Below are 22,581 nucleotides of genomic sequence, written 5' to 3'. Positions count from 1 at the left end.
ACACGGAGTGCGAGGCTGCCCCAAAGTCAGTCACCCTTTTCTACATGTGCTAATAAGTTTGATTTTGGAAGGACAATGTGTACATTCCCCAGACAGGCAGAGTGTGTGTGAAACACGCTAGTCCATGCTGTGCTACTCAGTGAGCGTCAGTGGGGACAGGACAAGCTGAAAATGGCTCTCATCTGTCTTCTGGTGCTCCAGACAGAGCTTTAACTCCTTCACAGCCTTAAATGAGGAGGGGACGGCACTGGAAATCAAACCTGCAAAGTAGCTTGACACAGCTTTACCTAGCCTACATTTTATAGAAAGCCCACATAAACCCATATGAAACCACTTCAGGAATGCTTGTTCCACATGAGGAGAAAAAAGTAAAAACAACATGAATGGCCCTAAACATATAAAACCCTCCATCTGAGAGGAAATTTCTCAAAGAGGAACTATCAAGAATGATCACGTTTTCTTGTTTTGTTGAAAGCGCAAGGACACTTTATGATAGAGAATTATAAATGCCAACTTAAAAAATGCACCGTATATATAAACTAGACAGTCTTTCCACGTTTGCAAAAAGCCCTACGTAAACGTACATATATTCATTATCATATGCTAGGAGTTCATTACAGTACTTTTGTCTCAATACTGCAGAGTGTTAAAAAAAAAAAAAAAAACTGAACGTCCCCTAAGGAGTTAAAACAGGAATAGTATATTTTCATGCATCTCCTGCTTTGACAGATGAAAAATGTCAACTGTCCTGTTTTTATTTTCAAGCTTTTGCACTATTCATCTGGTTCATTAGTGCATCTCGATGCTGCCCCTGACAGCTGCTCGCCCTCTCCTCCCAGCAGCTGAATTTTTCAGGCTAATTTGATCCTCCACACTGAGACGATCGGTGGAATGATTGACTTGCTCCCTGACCTCCAGGGTCTGACTTTCCTGATTAGTATTCTGGGGGTGTTGGAGGGACGAAAGCCCACTGTCTGTCTTCGGGGCTGGTGGCAGCTCTCTTTTTTTTTGAACTGTAAGCCACCAACCTACAACCCTGGAAGGATGCAATTGCTGCACTGAACAATAAAGGAAATGTGTAAAACCTACTTTTCCATGTAAAGGTCCATGTAGCAAAAGCACAGCATCTTGATTTTAATTAGTAAAGTCTACTTTGTTGCATATCAATTAAAACTGTACTGCTAGTTTTTTTTTTTTCCCGAGGTTTCAGGAATATTTGAAAGTCTAATTTTCTGAGTTTAAAATACATTTTCAAAAAAGCTTCCTGCTCCTTCATTGTTAAGAGTAAATTCTTAGTGGGATATAATATAAAAGGTCTCAGAGAGGTTGTGGCCAATTTTTGAAAGATTAATTGCTGGGTATTTCTATTAACATTGTACAGAAACATAACTAACTGGAAGGAGACAGGACATAAAGGTAAATTAAATCTTTAGAAAAATTTCAGTCTCTTCTGCATGAGTTGCACAGAGGAACTGAGAAAATTTAGTGAGATGAGAACTAACATTATCATGATAAATATTTTAACTCAAAATCATCCAAAACACATAAAACCGATGGATGTAGGAGTGTGCAAAGAAATAAATTCTATTTTGGTGATCATTTTAAATATACATAAAAAAATGAGACACTGCCTCTCAAAGGCAAACCCAGAATGTGAAGAATTGTTTCAGTTTTGATATGAGTCTAGTAGCCCTAAAAGAATTAGACAAACTTCTTAAAAAACATTCATTACCTTAATTGAACTTTTTCTTTTTCATTGCTAATTTCATCTTGTTAGTGCAAACCAATTTGTTGTTTATCTTTAGATGTTTAAAAGAAAAATGCCACTTTGATAATATAAGACTATGACATAAAGAAATCTAATGTTACCTAAACAAATACGAAATATTTAAAAATGTACAAAGTGACATTTAAGCATTGTAGCAACTTATTATAATCAAAATAAATTCTTTTCAGCATTGTATCAAATCAGTGAGCATAATCTCTTTTAATCTCTAGTGCATACATAAAAACATTTTGTCATATCACTGACTCATTTTTCATAATAAAAATTATCCTAGAAATATTATCTAAGACTATTTTAAAAATCCATTCTTTAGAGCAGTCATGAGTCACTTTAGTAGGAAGAAAAAATAAATCTCAGGTTCCTTAAATTAAGGAAATTTGAAAGTATAAAATGTAATATAATAATTAAAGATCATGATATACATTTAAAAAAAAACCTTCTGGTGCTTTACTTCCAAGTAATGGTTGGACAATTAAAATAGATCATCTCATCCTATATTTCTTTTAAATCAGGAGGACAGGAAGACAAAATATAGAGTAAGAAATACAGTGGTTTCTATCTATCCACTTTAGATTTCTTTTAACATACATTAAAACATGAAAGTGATTCCATGTATTATTTTCCTTCATTTTATTTTATTAAAATAGTTACTTAGATGTAGACTAACCTTTAATTAACAGCTCTGACTTAAAACCTGTGTCACTAGGAAAATTATACCACTCGATTAAAACATAAATTTACAGAAGTGACTAGTCTTGAGTGCTTTTTCATACCACTACTCTATAATGTGGATATAAAATGTGCTCATAATCTGCTTTTTTTTCTACCCATCCAAATCACTGCATTGCAATATTTGCTAGAGCATCTACCTAGATGATTTCCATTTTCCTTTGATAAATTATCACCAGTATAACTGGAGAGAGAGTATTTCACTAAGCTTTACCAATACAACTGCTTACTCATGGCAACAAAACTACGTGATAGCCTAGAAAAATTACCTATTTATCTACTATCCTTACAGCTGAATTAGTTGCCATAAGACTGAAAGAGTACTGAAAAAGGTGTTTACCATACTTTCATGTTTTAAATCCATTCCATTATGCCTCTCCAGCTATGTATGGATAAGCAAGTTATTTTACAGATATTCAAATGTACATTTTTATAAATGAGATACGCTGAAAAACATTATATTAACATTAAAAACATTTTTAAAATAAAATTCTCACCAGAAGGAAACAATTTAAAAACATTCAGAGGAAATAAATGTGCAAGAGTGTATAAATACCATCACAAAAACAGTTACTAAGCCAATGAATTAACCTTTCATAACTAAAAAGCTAATTTTTAAACATCATTCAGAAATAAAATAAGTGTATACTATAAAGATAGAGGAAATACAGTAACTAAAATCCATCAATATATGGAGTTTATCAACATTACCTACCTCATACAGTAGACAGCCAAGAGACCAGATGTCAGATTTGAAGTTGTATCCATTTTCATGGATTCTCTCTGGAGACATGTAATAAGGTGTACCCACTGCAAAAAACAAACCAAACAAAATAAGATGAGTAAAAAATGAAGATGCAGCTGTGGTAAGAAATTTTATACACACAATTCTAGATTAAAAGAGTATCACCAAAATAATTCATTAGAATCAGGAAATCGTTTTTGCGAATAATTAAAACTTTTTAACTTCCTTTGCTCCCTGACCCTTATATGGCACAGCAATGTCTATCCTATATTTAAAAAGGGTGTGGTGATTTGAAGTTTATTTCCTTTTGATTAATTCAGGGATAATCTTGGGAGCATAACTAAAGGAAAACCAAGGAAATCTAACAAGAAAATCTACTTAAGTGATTCACATTGGCTTCATTTCTTTATTTAAAAAAATATACGGCTTGCATATCTCAAATAATCAAGCATGATGGTATAATTGTTTACTCAATATAAACATCAATATATAACAATTTAGTAGAATGTATATAAATAAATCATGCTCATTAACTTTAATAGAAACATTCATTATAGCACAGTTGTAGCTCTTAAAATTATGAATGATATAATCATTAACCTTCAGTACCCGATCTACTACCACTTTAGAAAGAAGAGAACAGACTTTTGTATATCAAAGGGTTATACAATAACATATGTGAAAGATCACGAACATCCCTAGAACAATGTCTGAGTCATTACTACTGAGACTTTTTTAAAGTCAAGATACTCCAAATAACTTTTATTTTTGTTTCTTTTGATGTGCATATACATGATGTGTGTATAATAAATGATAATTTAAAAATTAATATTTATTAAGCATTTTAAAATAAGCAAAGGCATATCAGTTATTTTTTTGAAGGGTAAAAACATGTAAGTGACTTTCAAAGTGACTCTTCAATTTCAGAGGTAGATGGCTACTTCACCATCATTAGCCTAAGGTTTTTGTTTTTTTGTTTTTTGGGGTTTTTTTTTGCCAAATAGAGATCCAAAGTTTGAGAAAGATATTTTGGAATTTTACTTGCTTGAGGCAAAACCTACCAAAAAGATGCTGCTACTCACAGAGAGAAGGGCATTCCCTTTTTCTATTAATTTTCAAGAACTCCCCAGATAGTTAGTGTAAATCTTAATGAGACTGTAACTCACAGTCCTGAGCAGAGGTATTTAGTCAGCGACAAATGGAAGAGCCACAGCAACAATCAAAGTATTATTCTCAAGGGCAAGAGTCAGGTTTCCCAAAAAAATAAGGTTGTAAACTAATAGTTGTGTGTGGAAACTCTACTGCATTGAAGGTGAAAACATCATGAACTACCTATCCACAAGAAATCCTATCTGCACTGGAATCCATTTTTACTAAGAATGGAGAGTTCTAGTCACAATGGATGAAAGGGAAGTTTTTATGAAAGTGAAGAAATGAAAAAAAGGACAGGAGCATAGGAGGGAAAAATAAATTTAAATAAAATACGAACTAGTCAAATATGAAATTAGTTAAGACAAACCTTAAGAAATAAATTACTTAATTGTAGCATTTATTTCAAGGCAAGGAAATTTGTCAATGTCTGTCAGGGTCAGAAAAGCTAAGAAAACTTTGAGAAACAGCAAGGATTAAACAATCTTGAATTGTTATCGGGTAAAATAAACATAAGCTCTCTAGCTATGGGGGCTCCAACCACTTTCACTTGTAGCTTGCCTAAGTGACACCGATTATTGGAGGTATTTACACCCTCTCTCCACCTAAGGAAGGGTGGCGGGTACACTTAAATTAATAATAAGAGGGCTCAGCACAGGCTCCTGGTTTCAGGACATAAAGCAAGTGAGTGGCAGTGAGGAATGTGCAGAGAGAGGCTTCACGGAATCCACAGGGGGCAACTGAAAACACTGAGGCTTGAAGGTTCAGAGTTTACCAAAAGCAAAGGTAATTTTAACCAGTAGCTCTGGGAAACCTGCTGATACATTAGGGGTTTGATAGGAGTGTGAAAGATTGATGATAGGGAAAAAGAAGAACAAATGCTAGCATTTTACAGAGATTAGCCCCAGCACAACGCCTTACCTGCAACACAACTGAACTCACGGACGGCCCGCAAGTGAAGGACGCAGAGAAAAGAATGACGAGGAAATTCGACTGAGCTAAACTTATAATGTAAAACATTTTAATGGGAAGAAAAGCCTTTTCAAGTGTGCTGTTAGAGGTCATTACAAAAAGTGACGCATTGGGTTAACACTGATACTGTAAACTTTGACACTGATCCTTCTTCGTATTAAAAATAACAAACTTCTTTAGGCTAAATATGCCTATTTTGTTTTAGTATTTCAGGTATATAGATCTAGGATATATTAAATTGGAAATCTAAGGATGCTACTCACCTTTTTGACTGACACATTTCCAAAAGGGTCATTGTGTAGGAAGAGGAGAAAGTTTGTATCCTGCACTACGATCATTAATGGGATAAAATCGTAATTAGCTGCTGAACACAGCAGCAGAGGCTCCCTCTCACGTGCTCCCTGAAGTGCACCTGCGTCTGGACAAGGCTCTTCCACTGACTGACACTTAGCAGAGAGGCTGAACCCCATCACATAAGCAGACTCATCCTTCCTCTCTACCCAGCAGAGAGGTTGAAAAGTTTAAATGCTCGGGAAAATCGGAAATACATTTACATGCAGTGATAGGTCTTCCACAATAAAATTTAATGGATATATAATTATTTCCTAAAGGCCTTTTATAAAAACCCACGACAGCTGTGTCTATTATTACCATTGCCTCAAGAATGTTGTGACTTAACAACTGCACAAGAAAAGGGAGAGTTATAGAATAATATGATTAGACATTAAAACGATCATGCAAATTACTGTGTGTTGAGGAGCATGGAGACAGCAAGTTGTGTAATTTCACTAATCTTTTGAGAATTTATGGCTGTAGATAAAATGGGAATATATTTTACTGTAGCAGATATTTATGTCATTTGAACCTCCTGACATGCATGAAAGTAAGAAATGCATGAATACATCATAAAAAAACAATAACAGAAAAAGGCTGATATTAGAGGAAAATTGCTAACAACTAAAAAATGCTACTGGATCTTTAAAATATACTGAGATCATCATTCAAATACAAACAAACGTTAATTGCACTGACTTACTCTAGCGAGATGGGAAACAGCCTCACGCTGTATATACTTTATTAACAATAAATACATCCTAAAATTTATCCTGAACAAAGGAAGACCAATTTTCAGAAGTTATACGTTACATGTAAGAGAGTCAAAAAATTCTGCTAACATGTTATTATGGAATATGACTAAATTAATAACTTCCATGTTATCAAAACAAGTTAGATGTAGAAGTTTTTCAACATTTAGTACTATAATTTCTGCAAAACTTTGAATTGACCAAAAAAATAGAACTACTGAGGCATCTATTTATACATTAGATTGGGGTGCTATTTTTTTGTTTGTTTCGTTTTGTTTGTGTGAAACAAGGAAGGCAGGGCAAAACCACTCAAAGGTCAGGAAATCTATTTCACATTTTACCTCACTAACTAGCTAGGACCACTTAACTAACTTCTCTTTTATTTACTTTCCTCACCTCTGAGGTACAGTGATGAGGAAGAGGAGTTGATTTCTGAGGTCATTTTGCTCTGAATTCTGCAGCACTCATAAAAAAACTACAGAAATCCATATGGAAAGTGAAATGGAAGAAAGTAATGTAGTCCTTTTTTTAAAAAAAACTATTACATAGGAAAGCTGAGTGAAGTGTTTTAAGTCAGAGTACAAACAAGCAAATTCAGTATCGAAATGTTGCTTCTTTCTCTTAGAATTAAAGCAAACTGCAGAAAAGAAAGCTTTGAATCTTTCTTGTTGAGAACATTAAAAGGACCCTAATCATCTTATATCTGTTTCATTTAAAAAAATATGCAGATACAACTTCAGGGAATAAGAGTAAATCTTCATTCTTTCCTTCATAATTTTAAATCAGCCCAGAAATTATGTTGGCAGACTTAACAGAGAGAGGCCAAATGTATTTAATTGTAAGGAGTATTATCTAAGATTAATCCAGAATGGCTGAGTGGTAGAGTATTTCTTCTGCAAAAGAAAATTCTAAAATAAAATTTGTCATCTTTTACGTGCAAAAGATGACAGTTAAGAGCTTTAATAATGCTGAGGAAGAAAAACTCAGAAAAAGTTACTGCTTTTTCTTTAATTTTTTAATGTTTATTTTTGAGAGAAGGAGAGCGAGCGCATGAGCGAGCAGGGGAGGGCAGAGGGAGACACAGAATCTGCAGCAGGCTCCAGGCTCTGAGCTGTCAGTGCAGAGATGGAGGTGGGGCTCAAACCCATAAACCACAAGATCATGACCAGAGCTGAAGTCAGACAACTTCAGTCAAACGACTAAGCCACCCAGGCACCCCCAAAATGTTACTGTTATTGTTACCCTGCTCTAGGCACTGTGTTAAATGCATTACATGAATTATCTGGTTGAACTTTTACCAAAAACACACTGTTCTATGTGCTAGGAAGATAGAGGTAAACAGACATGAAGTCCTGACCTCATGGGGCTCATGCGCTAGTGACATGGGGATCATTATGAAGTGGCTTCAGGAGATGTTACTACTGTTACCTGTTTAAGAGAGGATGCCTTTGGGAGGTCACATAATTTGCCAAAGATCACAAAACAGGGAAGGTGTGGATTTGGAATTCAAATCAGGTGTTTGGAGCTTGCTTTTAAATAGATAGTTATTCCATTAAAACTGATCACTGTGAAATAGATCTTAAAAAGGCAAAACAAAACAATAGAAAACTGTATCTTTCCAAATTAAGGAGTAGAGAAATCTTCTAAAAGCCAGTATGTACACATGAGGAGCCAGGAATCCGGGTCTGGGTTCGTGGGACTGCATGTGGAAATGCCGCTGTCTCACAGCTATTCTGACCATTTCAAACACATCTTTGTTACGGTGACTGAGACGTGAAACGTGCAGTTTAAAATCAGACAGTAGCTTCTTCGTAGAGCCATTATTTAAGTCAAGAAGGAATGGAATATTAAAAATAAATCCGTGAAAGAGATTATAGCACTGACTGAACATATGCTGCCTTTCCGGCCCCAAACCATGGTGAACGATGCGGGGGGGGGGATAAGCCAAAGAAAATCCACAAAGAGGTGCTAGGGAAAGGTGTGGGGAAAACCAGTATGTGACCACAGGTGGCACTTGGCACCAAAAATGAAACTGTTTAATGCCCGGTTCAAGAACACTAATTTCCCGAGCTGAAATCAGAAGCTATATCACACTTGGAAATAGTGTGGGGAACATGAATTGTGCACTCAAGAGACTCCAGTGTGAAAATCCTGATGTCTGGTCTGAGTGATGGCCATGCATTTACTCTTCTGGCAGCATCACAAAATCTGACAACTATCTGCCTCATTGTGGAAGGTAAAGAGGAGTTCAAACAGTCCTATAACAACAACAAAAACAACATAATTCCCCCACAGCGGGTTTCAAATATTACATAACACAAGGATCAGTATCAGAGAGTTCTAGTTACTTTTTTTAAATCTATGCCATTTTCAGGATGTACAACAGACACATGTAAAGGCTAAATTCACACATGTACATGCAAAGAGAAAATTCTCCATCTTTTGTCTTCTGGGGGACATTATGAAAGCAAGTAAAATGCCATATTACAATATTATTAATCTAACTATTCTCATTTTTCTTCTTGGCAGTAGTCAGACAGGAAACTCTTCACTGTGAATAATAAAAGCAACTCTGAGGCAAACAGATTTGCTTAAATAGTAGCTGACTAACCCTATTTACTTATACAAACCTTTGGAGCAGATTAGATTTTCTAATTAAGTTTTGTTAAAATTACTTTTTATCTCCTATATTCTAGTCCATGACGGAGTAAGCCACTCAAGAAGCAGGAATGGTAATAAGGAGAGAAGTCCCTTGAGGATTAAATATAGTTTTGTTAAAAAACAAACAAAACAAAACTGCCATAAACACAGAGCAATGATAGAGAAAACTTGTCTGCAAAATTTGTATTATGCCAAGTATACTATATTCTTTCCCTAAAGGTAAAAGTACATCACAATGCAATAAAACACCTATAAAGGTCTATAATAAAAATGTGAAATTTAAATGTCAAAATCTCTGTCAAGAAAGAAAGTACTTAATTTCAACAAGGCCTACTTCCATTGAACCTCCGAGTTTTAAACAGCTTCATCCTACCAGTCAGTCTGTAGAGGAGGAGACCAAAGATTCTCCATGAAGTCTACTAATATCGTGTGGTAAGTGCAATTCTGGCCCCCATAATCATGGCTCCCTGGTGTCACACCTGTGTATGTTATGTTACATGGCAAAAGCAACTCTGCAGACTTAAGGTTACCGATTTAAAAACAGACTAATTATCCTAAATCATCAGGAAGATACGGAAGGGAAGAGGCAGGAGAGATTCAAAGTGTGAGAGGAATTCCACCTGCCATTATTGGCTGTAAAGATGGAGGAAGAGTTTAAGCCCCCGAATTTGTGGAAATTTGTGAGGACAGCAATAGAAAAACAAATACAAGTATGTTAATGATTCATGCATTGCACGGGAGAGTGGGACATTCAATTCAATGTTCTGAGAACCAACTACATACCAAGAACTACACTAAGTCTTGGGGGCTAATGAGCAAAGTAGATGGTTTGAAAACTGTTTGACCTCTAAAAGCTCACTGGATTATTTTGGGATGGGAACAGGTATGTTTTCTGAGTTTTTTAGGGAAGGTGGGGGAAGTAGGAAAAGCCAAAACATTTACCTTAGGTAGACTAAAGAATAAACTATGATCTTTTGTCATTTAAATGACATCTGGTTTGTTCACTAATTGATATGACTCTAATTTAGGTAATCACAACTACCTTAATGTTGAATTAGAGCAATACAAAAGAAATTAGTTCATGTGCTACATGGCACTTAATCTAAGTTGGTATTTGAAGCTTGGTAAGTAATAATTTTTATTATAAATTTTTAAATTTGACCAAAATAAGGTCTCTATCCCAAGTACGCCCATCCGGGATAACTACGGATTAACTCATCAAGAGAAAAGTCGTGAGAGGTCAATCCTACGGTAAACTTCAGAATTATTACAAATTTAAAAATAATTTCTCTGAAAAAAAACATAACTATAGTAATCTCTCTGCTCTTAGAATGATGAAAATTCCCCATATATGACTACTTCTTCATTCACCACTACTACCCATTCCCACTGAGTTAATTATGCTTTAGTTGCAATAGTAACAAATATATATCACACACACATACAAACAAGTAGAGATAGGCTACAAAACAAACCACAGACAAAATAAATCAGGTAATTTTTGCTTTATCTCATGCTGTGGACAATCCTCACATTTATTATTTCTGCTTCCCTTCTTCCTGAACACATGGGAGAATTATGCTACCTGATTCTCTGTTTTGGGCAATAAAACAAGATTGGTTGTAATTTGTGTTATATTGAAGTAGAAGGGTTTAATTCAGAGCCAGTAAGTGATTGTCCACGTTCTCTTACCCTTATGAGATCACAGAAACCTAGGTTGATATGAAGATAATACGACTGAAGCTGCCTGAAATGACAAGTCACTACACGAAGAGCGGGCAGCTGTCCTAGAGGGCCACACCAGGCCCACAGTGGACTCTGAGTGATGAGACATAACACGTATTAGGACCCAGCCGACTGAGATTTTGGTATTGTTCCTCACTGCTACATAATCTAACCCATACGTACTGATACATTCAGTTAAATTCATCCTTTGATGTGTAGCCAGTCTCTACGCCCATTCATCATTTAATCAATATTTATTATCTATTATGTGCAATGCTGTCTTCTAGGTGTTTGCAATACATCAGGAAACCAAAAACACACAGATCCCTTTCTTAATAAAGGTTAAATTTTGGCTGGAAGACAGAGTCAAAAAGTACGAAGCACAACAAATTATACATCATATTAGATGAGGCGGCTGGGTGGCGCAGTTGGTTAAGCATCTGACTCTTGGTGTCAGCTGAGGTCATGATCTCAAGGTTCGAGTCTGAGCCCCACACTGGGCTCTGCGCTGGCAACATGGAGCATGCTTGGGATTCCTTCCCCCTCCCGCCCCTCCCCTGCTTGCTCGCTTTCTCTCAAAATAAATAAACATTAAAAAATTTTATAGAGGTGCCTAGGTCGCTCAGTTGGCCAAACATCCAACTTCGGCTCAGGTCATGATCTTGCAGTTTGTGGGTTTGAGCCCTGCATCAGGCTCTGTGCTGACAGCTCAGAGCCTGGAGCCTGCTTCAGATTGTCTCCCTCTTTCTCAGTCTCTCCCCCACATGCACTCTGTCTTCCTCTCTCTCTCAAAAATAAATAAGACAATTTTTTAAAATTTATATAAAAATTATATAGCACATTAGAAAATAAAAAGTCCTAATAAGAAAAGACAAATTATACAAAGTAAGGCTCAAGAATTCTAGGGTGGTATAGGAGTGGAGGTCAGGTTCAGTATTAAAGGATCTCAGTTTCTTAATTTATAACGGCCACTCTATCTACTGATACAGAATACTGAGTAACAAAGGATAAAATGTGCTTTAAATCTGCTTGTAAAATATATGGCGCTATACACATACTCACTGTTACTACTGTGGCTATTTAACAGCAGTAGAGGATTCCTCTGGGTCATCATTACCGGTAATAAGGGTCGTATGATATGGTTTTACTAAAAATGATGTATTTGGAATACATAAAAATTATTCTGTGTATTCTATCATATTTTTCAATATTCAAAGGTAAAGATACTTGATCCCTTAGCAGCTTACCTCTGAGTCAGAACATTTGCTGAAAAGAGGCTGTAGAATAAGTTAAGAAATAAGTGTACCAAAAGTATATTCTGTGTTTTGGGACAGGAGAAAAACTACACCTTGATTGCCATGTTCCTATTACATAGAGTTTGGTGCAATTGTAGTTTTCAGTTTTCTAGAAAAGCCACTTCCTTAGAAATATCAGCCAGAGTTGCCAGAAGACAGAATGGTTATGAAGAAAGACTTTCAATATCGTAGAGGTCTATTTCGTGTTTAGGTCTGAATCTTGGAGAATCAAAAGCAGTCAAGTCCAGGAGAGAGCTCTGCTTTCATATGTGAGTTCCTATGCAATGTGCAGAGCAGAATAAGGTAACCCTATATAGAAATCAACAACAACAAATAAGAAAGCACTAATATAGAGTAGGAGAAAATGCCACAAGGTACTGATACAGTAAAAAAATAAATAAATAAACTGTTGGGAGAAAAAAAAAATAAACTTCCCAGAGTAGGCAGTCACAGGCCACTCACCATCTTCTGATTCTGGAATGGGAATAATCGATACCCAGAGCTCATGTGTATGTGAAGAATCTTAGGGGATGGAATGATTTACAAATCGTACAGAGCGGCCACGCATTAACATGGCTCCAGAAACACAGAGAACACTAAATGACCAATTCAGGAGAATATCTAAGAGTAGGTAGAAGACTGGGAATCTGTCTTTAAGTAAATGGAACAGCATGAAAGCACTGTAAACACAGATCAGTATTTCCCAAATTACAGGTCATTACTAATTAATGAGTTGTAAAATTAATTTAGTAGGTTGCACCTAGCATTATTTTCAATAAAACAGAACAGACAATATCAGAATGCATTATAGTTATAATGTAAAACATTGTCACATGAATCTTTCGCTTCAGTTATACATGGTAATGCTCCTATGGGGTCATAATGTGGCTGGGGTCATTGTCAAGAAATCTGAAAGCTGCTTATCTAGACTGTCAAAAAGCTTGATTCAAGGGAGAGAAATGTGTCCTAATTTAAATTTTAAGATGTAGACATATATATAACAGATTTTCTAACACCTGTAACATTTATAAGGTTGATAATATGAAAAAAAAAAACCCGTCAAGATTCACAGGGATATATATAATCCTATAATTACTCTCCCTAGCAACACCCTCTATCCAAATCAATACAGAAGCACTAAATGAAGATCTGACTTAAGATAAATTCATGTACAAAACAAATGGAGAAAGGGGACAAAAACAAAAGAATTGTCTAGATCACAGATTACAGGCAGTGACAAACTTTCTGTTCTATGGGCTGATGAGCTCCTGCGGTATCTCTGCTCAATTTGGGGCAGCACATCCTAAGGCACTCAGAGACGAAGGAAGGCAACCACCAGGACAAAGAAGAACTTGAAACAGCAGACAGTCCTGGCCATGATTATCCTGAAAACTCCGAATGAGGTTAATGGCTATAGTCTTAAGGGCGCATCATGGTGCTCTCCAACTACAAAACTGCAAAAGCTTATCAATGCTCCAGTAATGAGATGTGAACTCTTCTCACATTTGGCCAAGACCCTTCCTCCACCCTGCTCCAGAAACTTTCTCCACACTGAGCCTAGAGCGTATCCTGCCTTTGCCCCTTTGTGTAAACTACTCTTCAGTGAGTCTGAGATCTTATCTCCCAGGTCCTGGGCAGCTGGTGCTTCTGCATGGTGACCTCAGTTCAAACACTGCCTTCTCATGGCGGCCCTATCTGAGCATGTCCCTTCTAAAATAATTCCCCTCCTAGCCACACCCTGTCACATGGCTAACAAAAAACAAAAACACCTATTCTCTCTCACTACAAGATGAGATCTATGAAGATGACTTGTCTTGTTTAGGCTTGTTCCTGGTTCCTAGAATAGCACATGCATACAAAAGGTACTAAAACTGTCTTTTAAATGAATCAATTTAGATATTTTAACAGAATAATAGCTATACCAGAATTCCTTCTTTTTCCCTCTTCTTTTTCTATATCTTCACCACCCCACATCACCATCATCACCACCATCATGTTAACATAAGCAACTTAAAGGCCCATTATAGTGAATGAAAACACCTTTATGTTCCTTGTATTATCAGGTTAGGGATTGAGTAGAGATTAGGGTACAATATAGAATAGTTATTACTCACATATCTAGTTTTATAAAATTGGAAACTGAGCCTTAGAAAGTTAATAAATGGCTTGGTCAAGGTCCTGCAGAACAATGGACATGTCAATCCAGATTCCTCTATTCTCTCTAAAACCATGCTATTTCTCATGTTCAGAACAAATCAAGAGGAAAAACATGGTTGGCCCATAATGAGGTACAGATGTGTAGTCAATGATAAGAATGGAAAGTTATAGACGACACCAAACACTAAAGGGTCCTGACCACTAATCTAAGGACTTTGCATGATATTCTTTAAACAACAGGGGACCATCAAGGATTTGGGGGAACAGTGACCTAATCAGACGATCTCTTTCAGGAAGACAACTCTGCTGGGAATATACAGAGTTGATATTTTTTAAATATTAGAAACAAGGAAGAGTATTTTCCTAGTTTAAATATGAAGTCACTATGGATTAAGGAAGAAGGAATAGAAAAGAGATATTTGATTCAATGTATGTGGTTGAAGCACCGAGAGAGTAGAGGAAAAAGTGAAAGCTTCTGAGAATTTTCTTTTTTTTCAGTTTTGAGGATTTGAATATGGTTTGGACGTCTAGCAACATGAGATTCAGTACTTGTAATTTTAAAGCCTGATCCAAGAAACCATCTATGTATATTATCCAATATTCTATGTTGACATGCTTTTGATTTTAAAAAAAAGTACTGACAACTGATTCAAAATGTGACTACCTGTAAAAATTTTATCTGCTACAGAAAATGTGAGGGGGGTACCTGGGTGGCTCAGTTGGTTAACCTTGGTCATGATTTCACAGTTTGTGGGTTCGAGCCTTCCATTGGCTCACTGCTGTCAGCACAGAGCCTGCTTGGGATCCTCTGTCCATGTCTCTGTCTGCCCCTCCCCTGCTCATTCTCTCTCTCTCTCTCTCTCTCTCTCTCTCTCTCTCAAAAATAAACATTAAAAAATATTTTTTCTCGTTATGAGAAAAAATGCTTGTGAAAGAAATTCTTTTCCTTCTCATTCATTTATCAAAGAAACGGTCTCATTTCTACGTCACCACTGGCTGTACTACAGGCTGTCTTAGAACGTTATGTGATTATGTGCATCCCCATTTGTTTTCTGCATTCACACATATATACTTACATATATACATAAAACTACATGGCCTTAAGTAAACTGATTGAGATAAAACCTGTAATAGACTTTCTAAATGAATTTACTCTACGAATCACATGATCTGAACAAGCACATTGCCTAAGCTTGGAGATACATTTTGTAAACCGTCTTTAGAACTTTTGTACGAGGCAGCGGCATGCAAGCTACAGAAGGCCATTTCCAAAACCATTAAGATCGGGGTTTCATATGCTGGCTCCGAAGGGTCAGGTGACTACAGTATGCTCAGATGACATGCTGCAGAGCAGCATTTAACAAATATATGTGTGTGCATGGGCATGGGTATGTACAGGCATACGTGTGTGGTGTGTGTATGTACATATAGCATTTCTAAGTAAACAAATGACGAAATGCTGTTAAGACCCTCAGGAGAGTAACATAGTGAAAACCTGTTATTTTTACTAGTGAGAAATGTCATTGACATAGAATAGTTCACGTTTTCTTCATAGAAATCTTCTAAGATTTGCATTGAAAGAGCTGTAAATTCCAAATAAAACTTTATGGAAGTGCTACTCAAATACATGCTTTTCTTATAGAATTTCATATCAAACTTTCTTATCCAGGAAAACCTGAAATGCTCTATAAAAAAAATGTAAAGTGAAAGGGAACAAAACGGTATTACTCAACATAACTTGAAACTTTATTTTCTTAAAGTACTTGACAAAATTAAAACTCTGGGGAAAGGGTAAAGTATTATCTTTCTACTACGCTTTTATAACCTAGAATCCAACATTCTGTCATTCAGCAAATAGTGATTGGGTGCCTATGTATGTGCCAGATACTGTTCTAGACATAAAAAAATTAAATAACAGGTTCGAGTCCACACAGAATCTTACTAACAAAGTTTGAAAAACTTTAAAAGGTCTAGTCAACTAATTCAGATGCTTGTTTCAATACTGTGGTTAATGTAAACTGACTTATTCTTCATCAGACCATTTTAAAGCTTTTAATTTCATATTTAAACAAAATTTATTGGTTTTCAATGAAATTATGACACCAAAGATGGGGTCCCATGAAATTAAGGTTAACTTATTTTTATCTTAATTCTTATTTTATTCTGGTTGTTACCATGTTACCTAAGTCTTATATTTACAAGGACAAAATGCAATTTGAAGAGTTTTAAAAGATGCTCTGTCACTCTCTTTAGGTTATTCAGCTTAAACAGTATTTCTTCCTGGTAATTTCTATTGTTTGTAAAGTAGACAACTTTCTTTCCATTGCTACTGTAATGTTGTAATAGCTACATTTGTTTCTATTTTAGATATAAAGGACACGGCCACATTATTAACTCTAGAATGAATGGTTAGCAGATATCTTTTACCACGTTATTTAGGGGAATATCTTCCCTATTAGGAAAAACAAACTTTCTACTTGGGAAAAAATAATGTTTTCCTTATTAGACCATCTTTAAGTTCTCCCCTTTGCAGTAATCACAACTATATGTGTTATTGTAATAAACAAACACAAATTATTATCGTATTTTTAAAAATTTTAAGTATTTATCTATTTTTTGAGAGAGAGAGAGAGATAGTACAAGTGGAGGAAGGGCAGAGAGAGAGAGGAAGACGAATCTGAAGCAGTCTCCAGGCTCTAAGCTGTCAGCACAGAGCCCAATGTGGGGCCTGAACTCACAAATCATGACCTGAGCCAAAGCTGTATGTTCAACGGACTGAGCCACCCAGGCGCCCCTAAGGTATTTTTAAATAGGTGAAATCTTCTTCCAAGATATGGTTAAATCATATTATTTTAATACCATTAAATGGAAAATAAAAGGAATGCTTTGATGGCAATTATTAAACCCAGGTTTGTTTATTAGCATTTTCTTTAACCAAGTCAAATTAATAGAAGTACCCAAATGTCATGTGGACGGACACATTACACCTGACAGAGAGCTGTAAGGATCTACTCAGGATCTGATGATTTTAAAAATAGTTTTATTTACAATGTGAGAGCTGGGCTATAATTAGTATATCCCTAATGTTTTTAAACCCCCCCCCCACACACACAATAACTGCATGAAATTGTACTGTGTCTCTTACCTAAAGAATGTGCGGCTGTGGTTTTAGAGCTGAAAAACCGACCAAGCCCAAGATCGCCAAGTTTGACCACTCCAGTGGCTGTAATGAACACATTCGCCGGTTTTATATCTGTGAATAGATAAAGGAATCAGGTGAAAGGCAATGTCAGCTTAGGTATTTTCAAGAGATTAAACCGTATTTCATAGAATTTAAAATCTACCTTAAGATGAAACTCAGTTTGAATTTTGATCCAATTACTTTGAGTAATTCTGATATATCCTAATATTTCATATCCTATTACTTCTGAGTCGTCTGGGAGAGAAATAATCATCAATGCAGCATGATGAAGACTGCTGCTAAATTTCATTTAAAGTGCATTTTGTTTTCCATTTTCAAGTAAACTTTTGTGAAATTCAAAGCACAAAATAAATTTATTTCCATTTTGTATCAACGTTAAATATCTTACTAAACATTAATTTGTTGATACATTTACACAAAATATAAAATTATAACTCTATTATGAACATAATTTAGATGACCTAAGAAATGATAAATGCTTAAATAAACTATGCTGAAATTTTTCATTACCCCAAATCAGAGGGACAATCCCTAAGTGTTGTAATCTCTATATGGTCTGTCCAACTATTTGACAATCAAGAATACATTAAGAGCTAACACTGAAAATTAAAAAATGAATTTGGCCATAGTATACATTGCTCATTGGAAAAATAAATCTTCCTTATGCATATTGAATTGCTTTCCTACATCTTTTTTTTTTTTTTAACCAACACAATCAGTAAGATGCTTAGAAGAGGCAGGCAGAAAAATAACTAATTCTCATTCTTCTTTAAAACCTTAAAGGTTTTTCATTCTAGTAAATGATAATTTGGAAATAAATTAGCCAAAAACCATGAAGCTATGCCTATGACTGGAAGGCATTTATTCTTAAACTGCCTAATAATTTGCATCATTTAAACAACATTAGAGGTTATTCGTGACTTTATCCTACCTCTATGCATGACTCGTCGAGAATGCATATGGTCCAATGCACTGCAGAGTTGAACAAAGTACTTCCAAACAGTCCTTTCAGGAATTAGCCTCTTTTGTTTCTTAAAATGCTTTAAAATATTAAAAATAAGAATTAGAGGGATTAAAATGTCTTAAGGCTAGACTCTGACACACAAAATGCTTTAGGTCAGAACAACATCTACTTTTATCTACCTATTACCAACTAAAAAGCCCAGGATTTCCCATAGTGAGATGATTCCAAGAACTTTACCTGACATGTTAACTTAAATTTCTCACTATTATCTAAAGTTAGCACAGGTCATATAACACTACATCTTTATGATGTCCAATATTTCAAAAAATTAACATCTATATAAAATAATTTCCTAGCCTAAGAGGACGATGTCAAATTTCATTTTAAGAAAACCCAGAACAAAACAGTCTAAAAATCTGAAGGTAATTATGTTCATTAAGAGACAATTCTTCTCCTGACATTAAGTTTGACTATAGAATTCCTTTTAAATATTGAACCACCTTGGTGATTTGAAATTTGAGTTAATTTATTAAAAATTAAATAAAAGAGGTTTATATAAAAAGTTTTCATGAATATTTCATAAATATGCACATTACAAGTCAAACCTGTACTTTGAATGAAAGAAACTAAACTTCATGGAAGAAAAACATTATAGGAAGGTCAGGGCAAAAACTGAGCACCAACAAATTAGTTGGGGCAGAGTGGGCCATCATGCATACAAGGGCAATAGCCAAAATAACTGCAAATTCAGAGGTATTTATGCCCATTTTTAATATTACACTTGCTAGAAGACTAAACTAATAATATACTCATTTAAAAACAAAGTTCTTAGTTTCCTAAGATTCATAAAGATTCATTATATAAAAATTATATTTCTGAAACAAAAAAGGAACTGGTTTCCTATTTAACAATATTTATAAATGACGAACATGAACTACTACATTTAAACAAGTTTTCATGAAATGTTTTGATAATTTTAATATAAGTATTAACAGATATCAATATTTAAATGTGCACTGTAGTGCATTTTATCTGAAAACATTTTTGGAAGTTCAACGGACTTGATTTGTTATTGAATATGTAATTCAGATAACTCTAAAACAAGTATCTCTGTCAATTTTTACCCCTGTGACCAGGTGAGGGCAGGCTGAAAGGAAAAACAACACAGGGAAATCTGCTCAGGCCCCGACTTCATACTTAGCAAATGATTGTATCTACTGTCTCATATGCATTCAACATTTCAAAGGATAAATCTTTAAGGAAGAGCTAATAACTTTAGGTTAATGTTTGTTATAACACATGCTTAGGAAATGAACTTAGTAATCTCAATGGCTATTAACATCAGTAGCAAAAAGCCAATAACAATTAGATGACCAGGTAATTGAAAAGCAAATCAGGGTTATTGCTAAAATGTTGAAAACCTCCCATATCATGTCTCAATATTAAGTATTTTTAATTGCAGACTGTGTCAACATCACTTTTCATTCTAAGGGGGGGAATGCTGCAAAATCAGTTCAATACACGTAATTTTCTTTCAGATTTGGAATGAGTCCAGATAAAGCCTGTCTATGTGCTCTCCCTGATGCTAGATTAGCATATCAGAAGGCTGTTTGATGTCAACAGGAAGATGGGGACCAGGTTTCTTTTCATTCAAAAATAAATATACTGCATCACGTAAGTATCAGACCATGAAAGAAAAATTCTATGCTTTAATATAGATTCTGAAATCATCATAATTCTAATCAACTTAGCAGCTTACTTTTAAAGTCTCATTGTTTAAAAAATAAAATATATAGGAAAATCAGAATGAAAAAAATTGCCTGATCATTTTCATGTTTTTATATTCTTTGAGACTGTCTCTTTGAACAACAAATTAAAGATGAAGACAATAAATTGACATCAATATAGTGTTGCCTGGATGGCCTGGCAAAACATATGCATCCAAAATGCAAACAGGTTTCTGAAGAATAATTTTATGAATTTGATTTGATCATAAAATAAATCAAAGGCAGTTTCATTATGTCATTGGTATCCCAAAATATGTTTTATATGCCTGTTTAACCATTGCAGTTTTCCACCATTCCTTAAGTGTAGGGAGTTTTGGTTTTGGTTTTTGTTTTTTTTGAGAAAACCAATACTTATGAGGAGACAGCCTGTCTGTTCTGATGGTGGCACTGTTGGCTATCTCTTATAAAAAAGATGAACAGACAAAAGGCAATGAAAATTTGAATTCTTTTACTATTGGCAAAATACTTATTAACCCTACAGAGCAGACACTTCCATAATGCCAAAGGATTTTAAAAAAAAAGGAACAATCTTCTGTTAAACTTATTCTAATATATCCATATCTTTTAAAAGTTAATTCTTCAGTCAAATAGCATTACCATTCAAAAATCCCACTTTTCTTTAAAAAGGACAGCCCTATATAAATATTTATCTCTAGATCAGAAAAAAAATCTAATGTCAACATAAAGAAAGTAAAAATGCATGTCAATTTGTCACATGGTTAAGTTTTTAATAAAGCAAGAAATAATGCAACCAATAATGCAAAGTTACTTATCAATAAACATTTATGTAAAAAGGCAGACTACACAATATGGCACTTTACTACATATATGTTATGAAATGGAATTGCAACTTTTTTTAGCCTGAATATATCTAGAAATTTATGGAAGAGGCAGAAATTGGCACTCAAGTATACCTGATCACTTGGAATTACTTTTATTTAATCTTTTATTTTTTCAAAGTAGACTAGTCTTTTCAGTATGCAATGCTTCAAATACTTGTGTTTAAAGATCTGTTTACTATCTCCATCAACATCATTCAAGTTAAACACCAAACATTATTCAAATTAAAGAAACAAGTATCAAAATAGCCAATGTACATATAAAACATCAGAATATATAATATTCTCACTTATGTGTAAAAAGATTACCGGCATTTCTCGTAGGTGAAATTCAGCATTCCTGATAAAACAGATTTACATTGCCACTTAAGTGACAGATACATACATACACACATACAAAGGGACAGCTAAGACAAGCTGCTTCTATTCAAAGATGTTGACAAAACAGTGATACCCTTTCTTTAAAAAAATCACCCAACATCCTCCTACAAATTAAGCGCCTAAAACCACGCCCAATTATATAGTGGAGATTGAATATTTAATAGGACCATTGTTTTGGACTCAACAGGATCACTTGGTTCCTGTACTCTAGCATGGTCACTCCAAATGGAACATGTACTTTACTTATTTCTAAGTTTTAGAATCCTAGCATTTCTCCTCTAGAAATCTTGGGAAAAGTTTCAATGATATGAACAACAATAAACTCATCCATAGAGGGGGAAAAAAAAAACAAAGTTATGTTCTTGTTTTTTAAAAAAAAAAGATCAGTGTCCATAGTGTATCATATTTAAGTCCACAGTTTGGTATGTTATTCTTTAAAGAAGAAAGTTTCAGACAAAACATCTAGAACCACCAGGGCTGAGTTCAGGAGGGGGCAACCTGTACAGTCATGCAGGAGAGTATATTAATTTAATGCTCTGTTGTTACCATCTTGAAATTCTTAATTTTAGAACAAAGGGCCCACAATTACGTAGCTGGTCCTGGGAACCTTATACTCGGCATCCTTTACAAATGTACGCTGTGGTTAAAAACAAAAAGCAGCAAATGTGATCCTGGCATGCAAGGCATTCTTGCAGAACATTAGAACTAATAATTAAATAATGAGAAAGAAAGAGTAAGAGAACTAGGATTACAAGCACCAGCCCCATCTCTCCCAAGTATCTAAAAAGAGGAAGTATATAATTTATTTTAAATATAAAGATGGACGTACTTTCTCTTTAAAAGTCTTGTCAGATGTTTAATGTACCACTAACATAATCCATTATGTTATCACCTTTTTAAAGACCTGATTCTGAGCCTTGACAATAACTGACTGTGTTACCTTGAGCCGATTAACACCGTTACCCCTTAGTTTCCAGAGTGTTTGGAGATGAGCTATATGGTCACCACCACCTCTAAAAAAATATAATCTATGGTTCCACAATCTCAGGTACAAATAAAGCCTAAATAAATAAATGCCTGCTTGGCATATTTTCACACTTAAAA

At 34.9% G+C, this 22,581-nt stretch overlaps 1 protein-coding gene across 1 annotated transcript in view; it reads right to left on the bottom strand.

Moving 5' to 3' along the window:
* NEK7 (NIMA related kinase 7) overlaps positions 1 to 22,581 on the bottom strand; it is a 92,975-nt gene that overhangs the window by 21,539 nt on the left and 48,855 nt on the right. Inside the window, exons 5-7 of the mRNA XM_029935407.1 lie at positions 18,438 to 18,546; positions 17,450 to 17,557; positions 3,231 to 3,325 (exon numbers count right to left, since the gene is read on the bottom strand). Of these exons, the coding sequence (XP_029791267.1) occupies positions 3,231 to 3,325; positions 17,450 to 17,557; positions 18,438 to 18,546 (312 nt within the window). The remainder of the gene's footprint in view (positions 1 to 3,230; positions 3,326 to 17,449; positions 17,558 to 18,437; positions 18,547 to 22,581) is intronic.

This window comes from Suricata suricatta, chromosome 3 (genome assembly GCF_006229205.1).
Source record: "Suricata suricatta isolate VVHF042 chromosome 3, meerkat_22Aug2017_6uvM2_HiC, whole genome shotgun sequence".
Classification (NCBI taxonomy): domain Eukaryota; kingdom Metazoa; phylum Chordata; class Mammalia; order Carnivora; family Herpestidae; genus Suricata; species Suricata suricatta.
Note: the sequence above shows the minus strand (reverse complement) of the source record. Positions and strands in the feature narration are given on the sequence as shown.